Consider the following 21,850-nt stretch of genomic DNA (forward strand, 5'->3'; position numbering starts at 1 on the left):
AATGACATTTCAGTCTAAACAAAGTATAATTTATAGACAGAAACTAGAGTTTTAATCCCCCAAGTGGTTTTAAAGTAGTGTTACAGCAGCTGTGAGCTGTTTGTGGCTTTTCTTACTGTCTTCACAAAGTTTTAATAGTGACACTTAAACGGATCCTAAAGCAGTTATTTCAGCCTCTGGTCCTTCCCCACTATCAAACCCAGTCACTACAGACTCACATGAGACCAGGTTAAACACGACAACCGAGAGGCTCAAACACACAGACCTCGTTCAGAACAAGGACCTGAATGTGTACAATGACTTAAAATGAGCAAAAATAGATTCAAATTGATGACAAGGAGTCGGCAGAGGAATAAAACACAAGCAAACAGAATGAATCTAATTGAACCAAAAAAACGGATGTAAAACGACTCAAAACTACTACGTACAGACTCGCAATGAAACTTGACCCCAGCCGAGCAAAAACAGCTGGATGCCCACAGAGAGACACAAGGTCTCTTCGTCCTCCTGTCTCCATCCCTGCGTTAGTGACTGTGTCCAGCAGATGGCGGCAGCAGCAAACCTCAGCGAGCCTCCGAGCGTCGGTGTCGGACTGTGGCAGCAGCTGCTCCCGGAGTTTCTGTTCCTTTAAGGCCGGAGCTGCGAGCCCTGTCACGGCTGACGGCTGCCACGCTGCGGCGCCTGCTCAGTGCGCCTCCGATCCTGGATCAGGACCTCCTCTGTGGTGGTGAGCTATGGACTGACGGGGGGAGGCTATTGTCGTCAGGCCGGCGGTTTGTTCTGCAGGAGCGGCACTTTGACCGAAGAATGCCCAGAGGAACCGGAGCCGTGTCAGGAACAAAGCCAAGAAACACGGTAATTACGCGGTGATTTAGCGCCTGCTTTTGTTCATTTTTCTCATCGGAATAAAGGTCTCGCGTGATCTGTCAGGGGCTGTGGGTTTGTTTACCATCAGATAGCGGTTCTTAGTACCGGTAAAGGTCCAGCTCTGCACCGTCAGGGGTTTGTCTCGGCATCCTCCAGCTTCCATGTCCCGCTGATTGAGACGGTGGCAGCAGCTCCGGCCTGCAGGAGCTGCTGCTGCTGCATCACACGGAAGTTCACCACAACACACTTCTGTGTGTGTGTGTGTGTGTGTGTGTGTGTGTGTGTGTGTGTGTGTTTAGTGCAGCTCAGGTAAACTAATATTTGAAAAATATCATTTTCCAAAATGGCAGGAAGCTCAATATCTGCACGAATCGCAGCTCGATGATCAAAGTGACCTCTGACAGAAGAGACCCTGTCGCAGGGGACAGGGTCTTTGTTTTCTCACACACTGACACAATTGGCCTGATAATTAGTACAGTAGTTTGAACAAGAACGAACTGAGCTGAAAACATGAAACACAAATCTGCTCATTATGAAGACAACTGCTGGACAAACACTTGTGTTTAGACAAAAAAATCAGTTAAGAAAACGGGACTTTAAACCACATTAAAGCAGATGGAGGTGAGTGAAACTATTTTTATTCTGTTACACATCATCCACATTTGGAATCAACAAGAGCTCCATGTTGTGTAAGACGCACCAGTAAAGAGTTGGAGGTGAAAGTTACAGTAGCAGAAGATGTTTTTACAGCCTGGTTTCGTATGTTTAACACAGACACATGACAGTTTGTGCACAGATCACCCAGTGAGAAAACCATCAGTCTCTGCCACCCGGCCTCTGCACTCTCTTCAGTTTGGGCCTCCACCCTTCAGCCTGGGCCCACAGCCAGAGCTCCTCTGTGATTTACTGCGCTGACCACATGAGGCCGCAGCCATATGCTTCAGACGGCAGCTCGTATTTAAAGCTTCTGTAAGCTATCAGCCTTCCTCCACGAAGCTCTGCAGCTCATTAGCTGCAAAGTTACGATGCATTAAATCACAGGAAATCCAGCTGAAGTGTCTGAGCGTCGGAAATGTCAGTGATGTTGATGGGCAGAATCGGGCCAAAAACCTCAAAAGTAAAGGTCTCAGAAATTCAGGAGCTTTTCGATCATCACTGGAAAAAAAACCTCACATTATTCAATTCAAGTCCTTCCAAATGTTCACTGCTGCCAAGTGAAAATGTCTCAGAAAGAGCAGGAACTTGCATCACATCAGAGATGGACGGATTTAAATTGATTTGTTTTTCAGTGATCATCGCATCAACAATCCGGCTGTTTTTTTTTCAGTGAGAAGATGATTTGTTGCTGCTTTCAGCTGCACAGAAAACTGTTGTAATTTGGAGACTCACAGCTAAACAAAACAATCTAATTTGCTGCATAAAGTTCACCAGACTGACCTGAAGTCCTGAAGCTTATAGGTTCACTTTAGTCAAAGCCATGAGTCAACAACAACAATGCTGAGCTTTACGTCACGTATCGAGGAGCAAACGTGTCTCTTCTCCTGAAATCTGTGACTAGTTCTGACACCTAACGAGCAGGCACCTGAAGGCATCATCTTAAGCTCCAAGCACCTGTAGCGGAATCTTTTCACACTTTTCTGATGTTCATTGGTTAAATCTTGAGTTTAGTAAAGAGTCATTCATTCATTTTTGGTCTTTAGAATTATATGAATATTCATCATTCACATTATTGCATCAATAGAGGATCTGACATGATCTCGCATCTGGTGCAGGCTGAAGCCAAAGCCTATTTATAACCCCACTGTTTAGTGATCCCCTACAAATATGTCGTTATTATTCCTTCATATCCCACATAAGACGTAGCTACGAAGTCGTGTTATAGTAAATTCTTATTTTACTCATTATTTTTCAATCTTGTCTTAAAGTTTTATAAGTTTTTTTTTTTTTTTTTCGTAAGGATAAAAACTAATTTTAGTAGCAGTTTTGTTCCTCATTTTGTCTAATATCTGAGCAATTTTACCTTTACACAACAAGGCTCGCATCTGGCTGATGTGCTGGTGATGAAGCTGCACCATCCTCCTCGCTCTGCTGTAACTGTGACTCTGACCAAATATGTCCCTGAATAATTTAATCTAGTTGACCCACATTGGACCCACTGTTAAACCGTGACACAGTAACTGTTACTGGAAGGCTACTGCTACAAACATATGTAGCTCTTTGCATTTTGCAAATGTTGGGCTTGTAAAATGAGATTGTATCAGCTCAGTGGGGTTTTCAGCAGGTTGCTTCTTTAGTACTACGATTAACCAGGTAGATACCTCTTCAGCTGGCTTCCCTCATGTTACTGATGTTGTAGGGTTTGACAGATTCTCACTGAGATATAACTTATGCTATCACACAATCAGATGGTGCTTTAATTTCATCTGGCACCAGATCCACTGATCATCAGGGTTTCTGTAACTTTATAATCAGTGAGTTCTGGATTTGTGCTCAGATGCAAGTCATAGCCACAGCTCCAACGTCTGACATTGTTTCTGGACCCATCTGTGTCCTTATGGCTTCAAACTGCTGCTGAATGATGGACCATGCAAAATGTATTGATGGACAAACACCTGGTCATGCTTTAAAAGAGCAGTGATGAGGAAGAACATCTAACAAATACTACGTGTGTTATCCACATACCAGGTATCTCAGCTTTAGTTTTTGACTTTTATCGTTACTCTGGTGTCCTGCTGTCTGCTGGTCCCACTGCAGTTCCTGTAAGCTCACAGCTCTTTGTTCATGCATTGGGAGTTACATACTTTTTCATTGCATAATCCTGCTTTGGAGAAAATCCTAATCCAGATGGTTTGTGTATCATGTTGTGTGTCCAGATTAAAACGTGGGATCTTGGTTCTGGTGTAGATCTGTACAGTGAATGTAGATTAAGCAGGATTAATACCCCCGCCTCTGTGTTTGGGGATGATTTTAGCAGCAGCCCTGCAGCTCCAGCAGGGGTTGTGTGCGTTCATTCTTTAAACACACACACAAAAGTGGCTCAAATACTGTAGATGCTATCACACCGCTGATTGTACTCGTCAACCTTTAGCCTGGGAGACGCCGCTGAACAGAAGCGAACACAGAAGTTAAGCGGCGCACTATAAATATTTGTAGCAGTAGATTTTTCCATGTTACTCTCAGCAGCACTGAGTGTAGGTGTGAGGCAGCTGTCATGTAGGAGGCTGGTGGGTGGGGGTGTAGGTACAGTCATATGAGCACTAACACTTTTACTGATTACTGCAGCCTGTAACAGTCCAGCTCTCTTGTGTTAAACCTGTTTCTCTGCGTCTGTGTAATGGACACATCTGCAGTACACTGTCCAATCATGTCCAAATGTCTCTAATATTAGTGGTTTGCTGATGAGCAGGGCTGTTCCTGGAGCTGTGAGTGGCACTAATGCTTTTTAACAGTCTGGGACCTGTTAAATATAGAACTAGTTAGAGAATATGTTAATTATGGGGCCAAATCTCATTGATCTGTCACCTGGGAACCATATTCCACTCACAGTTATTTGTATGGTAGCTTGAGTTCAAACCATTCAGACTAAATAAAGATGCTCCCTCACTGAGCTTATTTCCTTACTTTAATGCAACAATCACAAGCATAACTTCATCTGCACGGGCAGAATATATTACATGTTGCTCTCAGCATGATTATGGTAAAAATACTCATATTTTTTACATCATTTAAAAGCTGTTAATTAGATTAAATTAACAACCGTCTCAATCTATGTTCCGTCTAAATGCTTCTCTTTATTAGTCTGTCACTTTCCAAAGTACAATCAAATTCACGTAAGTATGGAATCATTATAAATAAAAGAAATCAGCATTAGCAAGCGCTAACGAAGATATGATCCAATGATCCAGTCTTTTCCTTCCCAGTTACAGTTGTGAATAGGTTCTGCACAGACATCACGATTTACAGCAAGAAACTACCTTCTGCGTAAGATTATCTTGAGCACAGTGTTGACATCATCAGAATATCGAAACCCAAAACTTTGATTGGTTTCCTTTTGTCTGTGACATAGTCCCTTTGTGCAGCTAATTTTTACTTTCTATCACTATCACTCATTTTCATCGATGATTAACCAGACAGTTATTTCCATGATCACTAGTTTTTCAGGGCCCTCAGAGATGCCTTCACTGTGTTTTGTCTGGTATGGGTCAAAGAAACTCTGAGCTGAGAGTATTTGCTATTAATGAAAAGAGTTGATTAGTTTTTCAATTATATTATCACCTAATTCCTTGACTTTAATTTTAAAAAAATGAAGAAGATGTATCGTGCAACTAACTGTAGTTAAGTGAGCGTCTGTTTCTGTCAGCAGTAGCAGCTCAGCCTGCTGGTTTGGAGACCAACAGTCACCCACAACTATCAGCTGTGTTGTTCTTTTTCTGCGTCATCTTTTCTTGTTGTTGTTGTTTTTGTGCAGCTCTAATGTCTTTTTCTCCTCACTGTGCAGGTATTGACATGAAGAAAGACATCGAGACTCTAATAGCAGAAGAACGTGCTGATATCATCGTGAAATATGCCACGGTGAGTTTGTGCTTCCAGCACAAAGAACAATCAAAAAATGTTTTTGATTTGGAAATTTTCTACAGTTGTTGTTGTTGTTGTTGTTGTTCATATCAGAGCACAGATGAACTGAAATCTGTTGGACACGTACTATATTTATCAAATTGAATTTATTTAAATTTGATTTGGAAATATTGATTTGAAACAGATGTCTGATCTTCTCTCATGTACTTAGCGTATGAAGCTCATGATGTTATTAATAGTTGGAGAAATGAGTCTACATCACGTCCTGTGCTGCGTGTTGTTTTTCTGTAGCAGGAATAGTTCACACTCAGCTGGGTTTGTGGTTAAAAGAACCAACAGATACACTACAAATGGCGAAAGCGTGAATTCAAACGTTTGTGGGCAGCGTATTTGTACATGGGAGGTGGACAATACGCAGTGAGTTTGAATACAGTATGTGTGGGTGGATGTGAGTATTCTGCCAAAGTGCATTAATAACAGGTTGTGTAATAACATGTTTGTGGCTGTGGTTTGTTGTGATTGGACAACGATGGCCAGAGATATTAAATCTGACTGAAACTAACATTAAAGCTGAACATGAAAAGTGAAGGCAGAAAATGAAAAGCAGACATACGTCCAGAGTGTCCAATCCCCTCACCGGGGTCCCAGTACCTGTGTAGGTTCTTTAACTAATTCATCAAAGCTCATCACAGTTTAAGCTGCAAACTGCGCTTTGTTCCACTTCGTCACTTCGATGGTTTGATATAACGCCCACATTCCTGCTGAAGCTACACCAGCCCCCACGTTTACCTCGGGCTTTCCAGACAACTTGCAGCTTACAGCATTCGGTTTGTGTTAATAGGTTTTGTTATGGTTGTGTTTAGTCTGGCACAGCATTGGTTATTGTTAGGGTCCGATTGCGGTTTGGACGAAGAGAAAATGATAAGTCGCATGATCCTTCTCTAACCTTAACCCAAGTGCTTCTGTTGCCTAAACTACACAGTCAAACTTGGGTCTGTAATGGGACGATCCTGCACTTCCTGTGTCCACCACCCTCCCTGTAATATGCTTTAGATGTTGCAGTTCATTCCTTCAAAAAACATGTCTCATTGGGACACAATGTCCCCTACAACAATGTAATTGTATTAGCAGTTTAGTTACATGTAGATGTCATTTTAAGAGGTGGCTTCTAAACATCTTTAGCCTAAGTTCTGACCAAGACTCTGAAAACCTTGAACTTCATAAAGGGAATAATTCTCAGTTTTCTGGTGCCATAACATCAAATTCAAATCTTTTCTAGTTTGGGCTAAAACTACCCCAGTTGGAACCAGAAGTGATGTGAAGCCAACAGGCCTGAACTGACTCCACGTTATATCCTAAAGAAAAATGAAATCGTGACGATCCTCCACATTTTTCTTTGAATTCTTGGTGGAAAAATTACTGTTTAGACATTGGTGCCACTCAGTGATCTTTAGCACATCTCCAATTATTACAGAATTCTGTTGCAATAACAAAACGGCCCAGAAAAAGAACCACATTACCTTCATCCTCACCTCCCTGTTGAAGCTGATCCTGCTGTTTGTCTACAAGCTGCTAAAGGTTTTTGCCTTCGGTTGTGCTGCAGAACTCCAGAACCCATATCATCCTGTCAGAGACCTGAGGACTTCTTATCAGACACAGTCTGTCCTGAGATAAGAATGATCTTGACACTGACCTCCGGGGCCTGTGTGAACTTCTTTCTGTTTGTAGATGCTTGGAAAAAAAATCAGCAACACAACATAAAGGTTCATAAACGTGTTTACATTGTTACAGCCGTAGTCGTACTAGTGATGTGATGTTTTTTTTTGTACAGTGTTTGCATGTGTGTGTTACACTGTCACAAAACGAGCCACAGGTGAACGTGTTGATTGGCTGGCAGGTATGTTTGACCGTGTCGTTTCAGGAGCTTGCAGCCGTTTCTTCAGGGTCAGAAACACTGTGTCTCCCAGTCCGACCGAGACTGTCTTCTTCCTCGCTGCCAGTCCATCAGACATTGTTGGTGCGGTTCGATTTAACATGTTAACATAATACTGTTGTACACAGTATTACCACAGCAGATAACACAGAACAGCTGCTTTAATAGTTTCCGGTTGTTGCAGTTTTCTTTTCGTTTTGGGCTCCGGGGAACTGTGATGACGTTTCTCAGTATTTTCTGAATATTTTACAAACAATGAGCAAATACATAAGTAATTAAAACCCGGCCGTTAGCTGCCACAGTAACATGCTGTCTGCACAGTAATGAGTAATAATGTAAAATGGAACAGCATCGATCACCTTGATAAATCGTTTAGGGGCATGTTTTCAGGTGAAATAACAGAAATAAAATCACTGCTGATCATCTGACGTCGTTAAACTTATCAGACGATCAGTGGCAGTTAATGCTGTTTTGCATTTTGTATTATTGAGCTTTTACAACTGGAAACTGTTAGAGGTTTAACACTCCGCTCTGGCTCAGACGGCCGTTGACTCCCACACAGGGATATGTGTGTAATTCAGGAACAAATGACATTCAGTTTCTCCTTTTTGTGTGTGGAACTGTAGGTTGAATTCCATTTCTGAATCCAGTCATAGTAAATCAGCAGATTTCTCAGCAACAGATTTACATTCAGTCTTGTCTGGCTCTGATGTGCCGACCCTCGCGGCCTCAGCGAGAAATTATTTTTAGTCCTCTCACTTTCATGACGCTGACATCACTCACGGAGCCTCTGGGGCTGAGAGTGCCGACTCAACCACATGGAAGCCGTACTCTCTTCGTGCCCCCCCCTCCCCCCCACTGAGATCAGGAGGCTGTTGGATGTTTTCCAGACAAGCAGCCAACCAACCACACAGCAGAGCTGTTATTCAGTCCCTCCTACAGTTCCCTCTCTGTTATGTCAACACCACATCAGATTTTGGCTAAAATGAGTTTTTCCATGATACAAACATTAAACTTGTAACGTTTGTGCTGGTTCTGAACTCATGCTTGGCCTGGACTGAGTCTGACATTACACACTTTGGCACAGTTTGACTTGTCAAAGAGCTACTTCTGGTGGCTTCCCCCCTCAGAGGCCAGAGGAGTTTTTCTGAGAATAATTACGATACAATTACTATGAAAATTAGCATTATTAGAACAATCTTTCTGAAAGACTCCTTGTCACTTCTCAGAAGAATATGTTGCATTAGAAATCAAATAATTCTGAAGTTTGTGTTTACTAGGATCTAATGCGACGCCATTCTAAAGAATAACCAGTTTAACCAGTGTAACCTGTTACCCACAAAATAATGCACTTACTTTCCTGTAGGCTCGTCAGTATCACACTTTCTAGTATCTGAAAAGACGCTGCTAGTTTTGGTACAAAGGTTCAGGTACATGCAATGTTTGTGTGCATGTTTTTCACATCCACATAAGAAAGTTGTGCATGTCTGTGTCTCCAGGGACGACACGGTGGGGTGGAGGTCAACCCTTGGGAAGATGGTGACTACAGCATGTACAGAGTCGTCGACCGCTTCGGCTTCATGCAGTAAGTTGGTCCGCTGTTACAGTAGCTTCATGCAGGTTGTTGGTGCTGTGCAGAAATCGCTGCCGGTTTGTAGCTGATGAGGTTCCATTTTCTTTTTCAGTGAGGATGAGCTACCAGCCCCGACTGCACATGAGGAGAAGGTAAAGACGACAGAGCTGTGGTGGAGCAGTGTCTCTTCATCAGCACCATTCATCACGTTCTGTGTTTATTTTAGTACATTTGTAATCAGATGTTATCACTACAAAAATGGATGTTGTTAGAAGATTTATTTTAAAACCGATGAATTATTAATGTTTAGTCAGGTCAAGTTTGCAGTTTTATGACTTGTCCCGATATGTTTTTGTTGAGCAGCTTCTTTCTCTTCACAGCTGAAGCAGCAGGAAATTGAGAGAGTAGAGAAATGGCTGAAGATGGTGAAGAAATGGGATAAATACAAGAACAGTGACAGGGTGAGTATCAGGCTGAATGCACACGAGCCTTAGAGCTGGAAACCAACCTAAGTTATTACTTTGTCCAGAAACACTTTGCTGCTAAAGTGGATGCAGGTGTCGTTTTTGTCAATGAGCCTGTGAGGTCACAGTGAATCACAGCGAGTGTCCCTGTCATTCGGAATAACGGGGCCTTGCTGAGGCTCTGAAACCCCTTATATCCCATCTGTTAACTGTGGCACGGATTTGTGCGTACTCACAGGTCAGGGTGTTTTGAACTTTGACCTCTGTGTGCTGTGACAGTGGAGACGAAACCTCCAGCCACAGAAGTAAAAACTGAGCAACAGATATAATAACGGATCCATTCAAGTAGGCACATGTGTGTTTGGACAGTTACATCTTTGCAGGTTGGCAACATATGTAAACGGCATAGATTTGTTTTCTCTCCTCAGTAGCTGTACACAGATTTTCAGCCTCTTTGATTCCTGAAATGTAGTAACTGTGTGTCTTCACCTCCAGTCTCGATCTGATCAGTCAGTTAGTTTCTTAAGTGCAAATTCTGCAAAAAAAAACATTCATGTTATGGTGTTTTTATGGCAAATCCTCTCTGCTGAGACTGTGATATCTGCCAATTTGAAAATGATTATATAGCATCTTTTCTACTAACTAATTATCTCAAGTCCTATTGCCGGACAAAGCTGCCAGCATGTGGAGTTGGGATGTTTTTAACCCTTCGAATCCACCCAGGTGAACAAAAACACTACCATTCTTAATCATTAGGAGACAAAAATACACACAGTCTTTTGGTAAAGTATCCTGAGGATGACTGAAATGTGAAAACCTGTTGCTTTGTTCCTGCGAATGTTGTGGTTGGTGGTTAAACTTTCCATTTACATTACATTTACATTTAGTCATTTAGCAGACGCTTTTATCCAAAGCGACTTACAAGTGAGGTACAAGGCAGCAAGGCACTTTCCATAGATTCACTCTTGCTCTATAAAACTGTATGAAAGATGTTTGTGTCCCTGTGCTCGGTGCTGTCAGATGGTGAAGCGGGCGTACAAGGGGATTCCCCTGCAGCTCAGAGGCCGGGCCTGGGCACTGATGCTGGACGTGGAGACGACCAAGAAGGAGAACGAGGGCAAGTACGAGGTAAGTATTCAGAATATGAGCCAGCCTGCAGACATTTTGTGAAAGAATTGCAGCCTCTGTGCATAAAGTGTGTGACAGAGGCATTTTCCCACCTGGAAAAGTTTAAATGGACTAGATCAGGGGTCACCAACATGGTGCCCGTGGGCACCAGGTCGCCCGCAAGGACCACATGAGTAGCCAGCGGGCCTGTTCTAAGATGCATCCAATTTTTTTGTTGCTATTCTTTTTTAAATCACATTTGATAGTTATTGTGATAAATCATTACCATGATCTGTGTCTTCACTTAGATGAATATCATTCATTTAATAAATATTAATAATAACATATAATTAAAGGTAAATTGAGCAAATTTGATATTTTAAAAGTGTTTATCAAACTCGTAGCCCTTCACATTAATCTGTACTCAAGAAGTCGCTCTCAGTTTCAAAAAGGTTGGTGACCCCTGGACTAGATGTATCTTGTGACTAGAGTTGGACGGATACATTAACTGGGCTAATTTTAGCTTGTAATAAATCTCTATTAGTGAGCGTTTCAGCAAATAATAAACATTTGTAGATGTATTTTTTTTTTGTTGCTCCCGACTCATTTCTGTTGTGTTGAAGCTGTTTGCAGTGATTTCTTAATGCTTCACCTGTGTTGTCAATTTAGTCGTTTCAAGTCGTTTTTGTATATTTGTTTCTGATGTTCTGATGACATTTACTCTGTCTGGCTTTTATTTGAAAACTGCTAAAAGTCGTTTTGAGTCCGGTCCATTTTTGTTTTGCTCTTACCTTGCTGACCCCATCCCCACTGGCTCTGTTTCCCCTCCCAGAAAATGAAGGAGCAGGCCAGACTGAACTCGTCTGAGATCAAGCAGATCGACCTGGACATCAACAGGACCTTTCGAAACCACATCATGTTCATGGACCGTTTTGGAGTCAAGTAAGTTTCACGAGTTGTGGCAGATCCTCCACCTCAAACTGATTTTCAGCAGGTCACACTCACTTTACAGAGCTGAAATTCATAATCGTAACACGCGTATTCACAGCATTTACTGCATAATCAGTGGATGTTCACATGCTGTAATTGTGAATGCATAACAGTAAATGGTAAATGTTCTGCACTTATGTAGCGCTTTTCTACCTATTGGCCCTCAAAGGGTTTTACGCTGCTTCTTATTCACCCATTCACACTCACACTCACACTCACACACCGATGGGGGAGCTGCTCTGCAGCTGGCCAACACTCACCAGGAGCAACTAAGTTGTGGTTCAGTGTCCTGCTCAAGAACAATGACATATGACCGGAGGAGCCGGGGAACCAACAACTGGGAGATTAGTGGACGACCGCTCAACCACATTATTGTTCCTTTAAGACTTTTTACAGTGTTGGAGAGAAAACACACCACAGTGGGGATTTTCTGCCAGTTTTAAAACTTAAAGAGGTAAAAATGTTTGATGCCAGGTTTCAACATTTATAATTTATCAAGCGTTTTTTTGATGTTTTGAGGCTATTTCCTTTACTTTACTTTCATTTTCTGATTCTTTCTAACTTACATTTACCTACATTTTAGAGGCAAATAATTTTACTCCACTACACTTATCTGATAGCTATAGTTACTTTTCAGATTCTGATTAATAAGACACAATACAGTATAATCATCAGACTGAAATTCACTATCTACCCAGTAATTCACAATATAATAATTAGATTCAAAACATATGATCATGAAAACAAAGTACAGCAACATTAAAGTAATGAACACGTTTTAATTCATCAATAATTATAACCCAATAATGTGTTCATTGATTTAAAAAAATGACATTCTACAAGAGTATTTTTACTTTTTTTGTTAATAGTTTTGTACTTTTACTTAAGGTCCTGTTACTTTACTTTACAACAGTATTTCTAGCCTGTAGTAATGATGCAAATAGTAATTACAAAATAGTGAATATGAAGTTGACTTCACACCTTATTAGCCGCTGGGGGGTGCAGGCCCCATCTTGTGAGCATCCTCCTGTCATTCTGTTAGTGAGCTGTAGTCTGTGTCTCCACAGTAGGTCAGTGCTGCCTGAACTCTTAGATCTTACTTTTCCAAATACTGTTGTTGCTATTGTGGTTTAATTTCTCCTGGTATGGTGCTTTTTCTTCCTCTTCATCTCTTCACAGCTCCTTAAAATTCGAACATACAGACATGACCTAATGGCCAAAAGTATGTGACTACATAAATACAAGTCAATACGCTTGTAAGTCTGAAACTGAAATGACCTGATGTCCATATACATTTGGCAGGATTTGTTCCATTGTTCATTTTGTTCCTGGAGCTGATCATTTCAGGCCAATTCAGATTCAGGAGGAAGAAAAGCACAAGCAGCCTTGATTTTGCGACCTCGGTGTGACCCTGGGCCGAGTGCGATAGACGTGGTCAGGTTGTGTTCAGGATGGAGCTGGGTCTGTGTGGAACCCGATCCCGTAACACAGTGATGTCACTCACAGTCAACAGACCGCAAGCCTGTCCGGCAGCAGCAGTGGAAAGTCCGGGCGAGGGAAACGCTTGAATATTTACCAGGAGTTCAGTGGCCCTGCACAAATGATCCTTTTTATAGAGACTGAGAGGAGGTTCTCTGGGTTCTGTGTTTCTCACAGAGAATTGTGTTTTTGGTTCACTTTTCTTTTTGCATTGTGTTATTTGTGTTTCTGTTTTCTTCTGTCCTCTCTCTGTTTTGTGTTCTGCATTTGTTCTTTGTGTTCTCTACGATTCGCTCTCGTTCTGTTATCTGTGTTGTGGTTGTCTGCATTTCCCAAGTTCCCTTGTTGTTACTTTCTTTCAGTTTGGTCCATTTAAAAAAGAGCAGAGTGAGACCTCTTGTGGAAGGAAATGCATCTGAAATCTTTCATTTCCATTTCTGACCATCTACTATAGATGGACTCCTACTACATTGTATAATAAGTGCAGATTGTTTAGTGATTTTTTTTAATGAGGTGTTGAATTGTTGTGGATTTGTGCTGGTAACACATTGTAATAAGGAGAATGTTTAACTGATGCACAGCTTGGAATAATTTAATACGTCAAATATTGCAAAACGTCTCATGACTTAAGGAAGGTATAAGTTTCATTTATACAAAACCAGGCACTGAATCTATTCACACAGAAGTAAAGAGCTTTTTTAGATGCAAACATCATGTTGCTACACAGTGGAGTTTATGTCAAATTTAGAAACTATAGGTGGTCTGTAAGGTTTTGGTGTTTTTGTTGAAAGTAAGAAAAGATACATTGGTGTGTGTGTGATATGAAAGCTGCACAAAACAAAAAGCTTGAGCACAATGAGCAGAGATGATGATGTCTGAATGCACTAGTCTGTGGACATTTGCAGAATGGGTTGCAGATCATCTGTGAACTAACCACATAAAATTATTTGTTTTTAAGAGCAGCAGCGATTTATGATCAATTTCAATTCAATTCCACTTTATTTATGTAGCCCCAATACACAACAAAGTCATCTCAGGGAACTTTACAGAATAAAGTCAATACTATGAAGATGTATAGCGAGAACCCAACAGACAAGCCCTAGACAACAGTGGAGAGGAAAAAGTCCATAGTCTAGACTTAAAAGTAGAGAGGGTGTCTGCTTCCTGAATCTGAACTGGGAGCTGGTTCCACAGGAGAGGAGCTTGATAGCTAAAGGCTCTGCCTCCCATTTTACCTTTGGAAATTCTGGGAACCAAAAGTAGGCCTGCATTCTGAGAGCGAAGTGGTCTACTGGGATGATATGGTGCTATGAGATCTTCTATATATGATGGAGCCTAAACGTTCAGAGCTTTATATGTAAGAAGCAGGGTTTTAAATTCTATTCTAGATTTAATGGGAAGCCAATGGAGAGAAGCTAGTGAAGGAGAAATATGGTAGCAGAGCTCATGGTGAACAATGTGATTCATAAGGTTTTTGAGGCCATTACTGAAATAATAATTTTGTGCTGTTTCTCTCTTTAATTTTGCTCCTCTGTTCTCCAGGCAGCAGGCTCTCTTCCATGTCCTTTCTGCATATTCAGTCTACAACACAGTAAGTAGCTGTTTTCCCTCCATCACGTAAAACATTAAATCAGCAATTGGATCTAACTGACAAAATCTGGAATTCTGCAGCAGAGTGGAGCCATAGTTTGCTTTTTCCACTAGTGCAGCATAGTTTCTTACGCTGGTTCAGTCAGTGCCTGCTGACACAGCACTGTCATATCTGACACCACTCTACTTTCACAAGCTGTACAATTTCCTGATTATTAAAACAATATTATGAAAATGGAGAGATTCTCAGTAACATGGTTTCTGCTGGATGTAGCATTAAACATATGAAGGTGATTATTATCTGTTGCTGAACTGAGAAGATCGTACTGTCAGATAATATCAATAATACTGTGTGGAAATGGCTCATGTTCTTTAAGCCTGGTGGCTCAGTGGAAGAGCATTGGGTTGCGATGCAGAAGGCCCTGTGTTCGAATCCCACCCCACCAGGTGTGGTCAGCTACCTTGGTGTCGGTCCCAAACCCAGATAAAAATGTGAGGGTTGTGGTAAGAAGAGGATCCGGCAGAAAAAACTTGAAAAGGGACAAGACAAAAACCCAAAAGGGACAAGCCGAAAGCCGTTGATCTTCAAGCCCGTCTGCTTACTGGGGGTGAAGAGGCTCAGAAATAACATGTCCATCGTCATAGTTGTCTCTGTTGCACATACAGTAGAGATGTTTCAGTGTCAGACCAACCAAATGACATTTGTTACCGTTTTGTGGACACTAAAGCACAGAGTTATGTCCACTCTTTTGTCCCTAAGGTTTGTGGTCCAGGTCTCACTGTGCTGACTTACAACCAGGCCAATCAGGAAAAACCCAAATACCCTGAACCCGTGAATGTGATTGAGTTTTTCTTTCTGTCCTGACACCTGCAGGAGGTGAGCTACTGCCAGGGGATGAGTCAGATTGCTGCTCTGCTGCTCATGTTCATGAATGAAGAAGACGCCTTCTGGGCCCTCGCGCAGCTGCTGACCAACCAGAAGCACGCGATGCACGGTGAGAAGTCACATTGAACGCGTGTTTTCCACGTGATTTGGACTCTTATTTAGTGGGATTAAAACGTGTCCCTCTGCTCTCTCTCTCTAAGGGTTTTTTGTTCCCGGGTTTCCCAAACTGCAGCGATTTCAGACACATCATGATCAAATTGTTTCTAAACTAATCCCCAAGCTGAAGAAACATCTGGTGAGGCCATAATTCTACAAGGGTTTCAGAACACAAAATGAGGGCGAGGAAAGACTTGTGATAAAATTTGATGTGATTCCCTGGCACTTTAAAATCTTGTTACTGATCCTCCTCCTCTGTCTCTTTCTCTCTAGGACAGAGAGCAGATGTCTGCAGGGATTTACAGCACTAAATGGTTCCTCCAGTGTTTTGTTGACAGGGTGAGGAACCTGATGGGGTTATATCTTTGCTTTCTGTCCGCTTTCCATCTATCGGTCTTTAACTCGGCCTCTGTGAAAACCAAAATTACATCACAGTTAATGCAACAATTGGACCGAAGCCCAGAGCTCACGTAATCGTCTTTGCATTACAAGATAAGTATTTATTATAAAAGCACAACACCTGAATGTTACAAGGCCATTTGTACTTGATGGTTGGTTCATCTCTAAAGTATAAAATCTGTAGAAATATTTTCATAAAAAGGGATTGTCAGGAAGACAAATCTTTTTCAGTGTGTAAACAGCTAAGCCCATATTTAAAATCTCTACTTCAGTTCACTTTTTGGCCCCTTGTAGTTTTTAGATCCAGATGTAAAAGTTGCTGCAAAGTGTCGTCCAAAACACAGGCAAAGGTCAGTTCGATCCAAAGCAGTGGCTTTGGATCAAAGCAATATCCGAGAAAAGTCCAGGAAGAGCAGTGCAGGAAGAGGAAACGGTGCCACCTGCTGAAATGTAAACTTGTGTCAACACAAAGCATTATCGGCCAAAGTTTAAAATTATGAGTGACAGGTCATTTCCACGAGTTACCAAAATAAGAGCTTTCTCAAACACCATTTTACATGATTTCAGCAAGAAAAAAATATCCGGAGATATGTGAGCTCTGAGACGTCGCACCAGGCGAGAGCATTAGGAGCTGTTAAGCTAAACTGCTGTTAGTCTCCTCCACGCATGCCCACAATCCTGCGGCTGTGGTCTGGCAAGGGTTCGGCCACTGTCAGCACTTCTCCGTCTCTCCGAATCACTCGGCTCAGAGGGGCCTGTGAGCTTCTGAGGTCTGAATGCAAACCAAACAAACCTTCTGACTCCGGCCTGAAGCGGAGCTGAAGATTCAGTCTGTGAAACTGCTGTCATAAACAAATTGGACTAAACCACAGTGATTTGGTGACTCGTTTTCCTGCAGACTCCCTTCACTCTGACCCTTCGCCTGTGGGACATTTTCATCCTGGAAGGAGAGAGAGTGCTCACCGCCATGTCCTACACCATCCTGAAGATACACAAAAGTAAGGACGACTAATTCCACACATAAACATGAATCATTTTCTAGTATTACTATAAGTACAACTACTCAGATCCCAGTGATGCTTGTAGGTTTAGAAATGCAACAATCAGACACAGTCTAACAAGCTTCTAAAGTTGACAGGTTTATGATACTTTTGGGCCTTTGAAAATCTTTTTAATGTAAAATTCATAAAATGCACATCAACCTGTGTCTTACATTGAGTTGCAGGATGAGCAGCTGGTTGTAGATCTGTAGATCAGAGCTCATGTTACCATTGTTACTACGTTCATCCAAAACTAACGCTAACTAACTTGCTGCTAGATGTTTAATCAGGTTTCTACAACATTTAAATTAAGCTGCAAACAACAGAACATGAAGCTCTATGATTGGTTGGTTCTTATCCATCACTTTTATGAATCAACCTGAAATTGGGAAACACATCTTTTTGTACTGATGATCCAACCAGGAAGGTTCAAAAGTGGTCACTTGCCAAAACTACAGATGGAGAAAATGAACTGGACACCTGGAATAGACTTTGTGTGAAACTGTGGATAGTAAAACCATGATTTGATATGTTTTGAACACATCTGCTTCCAACTAACTGAGATGTGTGATGCATGAAACAGCTTCAGTACACGTCCTTGGTGGAATTTATGAGTTTCACAGGGCAGATCCCTGCATGTGTTTGTGTGCAGAGCAGCTACTGAAGATGTCCCTTGAGGAGCTCAGAGAGTTTCTTCAGGAGCGAATCGGTCAGAACTTCCTTTACAGTGACGACGTGGTCATCGAGCAACTTCAAGCCTCCATGTCTGAACTGCGAAAGATGAAGCTTGACCTTCCTCCTCCAGGTACACAGCAGCACAGAACACTGAGAGTCGTCCTTTCAGCATTGATACAACCTACAGCCATTCTTGTTATTGTGTCTTGAGCAATATTAGGCACTTTATTTAATATTTCCTAAGCATTCTTCATGTAAAATATGAAACACTAGAGGCCTGTTGTCACTGCAGGAACTTTACCTGAGGGCCAAGAACCTTTTGAGGAACTTAGTTCTGCTACCTGCCTTGCCACTGAAAGGAACCAGGATCTAAATCTATTTCTAGGGCTGTAGTTCTAAGCTCCGGTAACTGTTAAGGTAGAGTGTGCAAGGCTGCGCATTGGCTGATCGGTCACATACCATTCAGCATATCATGAACACATGGAAAGGTTGTGCTTTGATATGTCAACTGATTCATTTTACTTAACTTTCTGATGCTTTAAGTCAGGAACTGCTTTTGTTGGAATGCACCTTTAGTGACACCAAACCTGTTTACACAGTTCTAAAGATTCTTCGTGTCCTGGGTTATTTTCAGGGAAGTCCGATGAGTTGCCATATAAGCCTCTGGGCCAGGAGTTGCCGGTGATGTTGACAGTCCACCCATCAGGAGGGAAGTCGTCCTCAGCCAGTGGTTACCCCAGAGCAGGCCTGAGCCTCCACATCATAACCCACCAGCCTGACTCCATATCTCCAGACCAGAGCCCTTCCAAAGACCCCAGGGATATGGATGCTGTGGAGGAAGAGGCCCCACTTCCTTCCCCAGACCCGATCATCATCCATAGCCAGGCCCCACTAACCCCTGATGGCTCCCCACTGATGGGGCCTCCCCCTTACCAGCCCCGAGGAAGCCAAACGTTGGTCACAACTGATCAGCCAGATCCGGAGAGGCAAGAAATACCTGAAGCAGTCATCATCGCAGGACTTCACTTAGCTCCACAGATCTCAATAGGAAACACCTCTGTGGCTCTTAGCACTGACGAACCCTCCTGCGGGTCCCCAGGGACTCGTCCAGCACCCGTAGCTCATTTGGGCCCGCTGGCTTTGGACCTGGCTCAGTCTGAGAATCTGTCAGAAGCAGAAAGAGCTGAGGACAGTTTCCTGGTCCAGCTGCTGGAACAGGCCTCCACTCTGTGTACAAACAAGGACTCAAGTGCAGCATCAGAGGAGACGCGGGATGCAGCCATTTCATTAAATGAGCATTAAAATCCAGATGATGATATTCCTTCTCCATTTATTATAGGATGCGTCAGTGGCACAAATTCAATCTGCTCTCATTCTGTAAAGGTTTTCAGAAGTTACAGTAATGTTTCAGTGAAGACCTACAGACGTAGAACTCACCAGTGTCAAGCAATAATGGCTTAGAAATGTGCTGTCAGTTTCAGGAGTAATATTAATATTGGCAATATGTCAGGTTATTATTTAAAACTCTTTCACCTAAAATGTTTTGTAATGACTGTAGCGATTGAAATATGTTTTCATGCTTTCTGTAGGTGTTACTCCAGGTATTATCTCCACCCACAGTAGTTAAAAGTACTCATTCATCCACATCATTAGATTTGAAGAAGAAGAACCTAATTGGACAATACTAAAAATAATAAATAAACGATAATGAAAAAGACCATTATTATTGTAAAATTTTACTAGTCATAACAATTTCATTATTTTCCTAAACTTGAAATTAACACAATTTTTACTTATAGGCATTGATCTTTTCTTCCCTGCTTGCAATCAAATTCTCCAAAATATGGACACATCTGATTATTTCCTCATTTCCATTAGGTCCTGTCACTGGATGTGATGGAGAACAGCACCCACAGACCTGGTTCTGTGCAAAAATGTACTGAACAGAACAGAACTTAATATGTTTAATTTGGAACGACATCCTTCATTGACTTCAGATACACCTTAATGCAAAGAGGGAGACTGTGGAGACAGACCTGATGTGTCTGTGGAGGACGCTGTCCTGCTGGACTTAACTCTTTCCAGTTGGACAGTGAGTTTGACTTAAAAGATAAGGAAACAAAGTTTAAAGATCTGGGTGTGAATCAGACAGGAAGTTGAGTGAAGAGAAGCTGAAGCCAGGTGCATTATGGGAAATGTAGTGTTTTTGGAGCTCGGCTAAAACCTCCACAAATCCTCTATGGGAAGAGAAAGATTTGAGAAATGTGGTTTGAATTGTAGAAAAAAAAATAGGAAGTTAAAATAGTGAGGATCAGTAAAAACCCCGTCACCTTCCACCACACTACTATGACCACCGGTATCACCATCACTAGAACGCTCTGACAGACACTTCTCTCACTTTTCATGGCCTCAGCGTGTCCTTTAACACGTTAGAATCTCGCTGGGTAAAACAGCCCCTGGTGTTTCCATGAAGACATCTGACAGCACTGTGGATTCAACATGACATCAATGCTGTTTCCTGCTTGGCTGGAAAAGTCTGGATTACCTGGAAAGTCTTACTACACACACAAACAACGGAGACGTGTACAAAAAGGCATCACCCTTTACATTACAAGAAAGTCTTGTAGTTTTTTTATAACGTCAGAGAACAAAATGTTTGCTAGCAGAGTTACAGTTTTATCTTTTGTACTAATGTCTTGATGCCTTATGTGGATCAGCCTCAGTTCTTCTGTGAACATCACTCACATTGACTACACGACCTCCAGGTGTTGGACTTGAACATGAAACCCCTGACATGGTGAGCTGGCTCACTGCTTATGATTGTACACTTTGAGCTCCTTTAAAAACAAGTGGTTTTCTAGCTCAGTAATTTATTGTTTTATCCTCATAGAAAAGCATCCAGCTGTTTAACAACTGCTCTTGTGCACATCTGTTTGAAGAACTCGAGTATTTGCTGCATATTTCTATAAATAGGTGCAAATAGGCTTTGGTTTTCATCTTAGAGAAAATAATCTGGATGTTTCAGCTTCTGTTAACGTTGTGATTAGAAATATAAAGTCTTGTAGATGGTAGGTCAGATGAGTTAGAGCCAGTTTTCCTGCTTTGTGCTTAGAAATAGTGAAGGTCTGACATCTTGTGGTCAGTTTAGATTCAGCATGTCTCTTTCTAGAATTAGCAAAGAAGAGTACAAATGTTGTGAAAGGAGAACTTTTAGATTTTATTCTAATTAGAAACATTCCGAGGCCAATATGTGGAATTCTGTGGATTTTGCTGTGGCTTTTTAAGACCTTTGCATTTTAATGCTAAAACTTTTCATTTATTATGTATCAAAGTGACGACGTTTCCTCCAGTGTTTTTTAATTACCAAACTTGTTACACTGTTCAGCACTTCAGGTCAGTGTGTGTGTGTGTGTGTGTGTGTGTGTTTAGGGGATGGGGACGACATTGTGTTTAATTACTGGCTACACATTTGTTGGACAATAAATTATGCAGCACTTTTTTGTGGACGTTACTTTCTTCAAACAGTAACTTGTCAAAGGATAAAGCTGACGATTTTCTATATTTCCACAGCATCTTTGTTATTCATTGTTAGTTTTAATCTCTGGATGGGACGTTTTAAAAAGAAAATATTACTATCCAGTCTTTAAAGTGTGTCAAACACAGGCCAAGGCCTTTAAATATATTGAAAATGCATATTGTCGAGACACAATGGAGCTATAACTCTTGGACTGTGTGAGGAAATCATCAAGTACTTCTTCTAACTCTTCCCCCAAAACTTTGGGCAATATTGTATAATTCCATCGCAGAAGTACTTCTACTCTAGGCCTCTATATTTCTCGTGAATACACTATCGTCATAATAACGTCATTGTTTCATGTAGAACCTGTGAGGAAAAAACATTGTTGTACAATAAAATACTAAACATTTTACTCCAGAACATGTAAAAACAAAGTAAAATTACCTAATAAATAACAATGTATTATTAGGAATGAAGCAGAAATTACTACATAAAGTTTACAGCACACATTAAAGCGGTTGACAATATTTTCTTGAGTGTCTGTGGTGTGGAGCTCCCAGAAGGAGCAAAAGTACTATGCACACATTTTTTTACTGAAG

At 41.5% G+C, this 21,850-nt stretch overlaps 1 protein-coding gene across 2 annotated transcripts; it reads left to right on the plus strand.

Annotated features, from left to right (window-relative positions):
* Positions 1-664: 664 nt before the first annotated feature.
* Positions 665-21,231, plus strand: LOC137107734 (USP6 N-terminal-like protein). Of its 2 annotated transcripts, none has more exons than XM_067491660.1 (14): positions 665-855; positions 5,366-5,439; positions 8,875-8,960; positions 9,061-9,100; positions 9,329-9,409; positions 10,433-10,540; positions 11,352-11,461; positions 14,531-14,579; positions 15,453-15,573; positions 15,665-15,759; positions 15,894-15,959; positions 16,918-17,017; positions 17,712-17,864; positions 18,369-21,231. In XM_067491660.1, the coding sequence occupies exons 2-14, from the start codon at positions 5,374-5,376 to the stop codon at positions 19,034-19,036; spliced, it is 1,743 nt and encodes a 580-aa protein (XP_067347761.1). In that variant the 5' UTR covers positions 665-855; positions 5,366-5,373; the 3' UTR covers positions 19,037-21,231. The 2 variants fall into 2 exon arrangements, with proteins under 2 accessions (XP_067347761.1, XP_067347771.1); XM_067491670.1 differs by lacking the exon at positions 665-855 and adding an exon at positions 1,653-1,836.
* The last annotated feature ends 619 nt before the right edge of the window (positions 21,232-21,850 follow it).

Source organism: Channa argus, chromosome 2 (genome assembly GCF_033026475.1).
Source record: "Channa argus isolate prfri chromosome 2, Channa argus male v1.0, whole genome shotgun sequence".
NCBI lineage: Eukaryota > Metazoa > Chordata > Actinopteri > Anabantiformes > Channidae > Channa > Channa argus.

Excerpts from the sequence above, each read along its gene's own strand:
- LOC137107734 (XM_067491660.1), top strand. The coding sequence starts at position 5,374 with ATGAAGAAAGACATCGAGACTCTAATAGCAGAAGAACGTGCTGATATC. Across the intron at positions 11,462-14,530 it reads ATGGACCGTTTTGGAGTCAA|GCAGCAGGCTCTCTTCCATG; the intron begins GTAAGTTTCACG and ends TCTGTTCTCCAG. Across the intron at positions 17,018-17,711 it reads CATCCTGAAGATACACAAAA|AGCAGCTACTGAAGATGTCC; the intron begins GTAAGGACGACT and ends GTTTGTGTGCAG.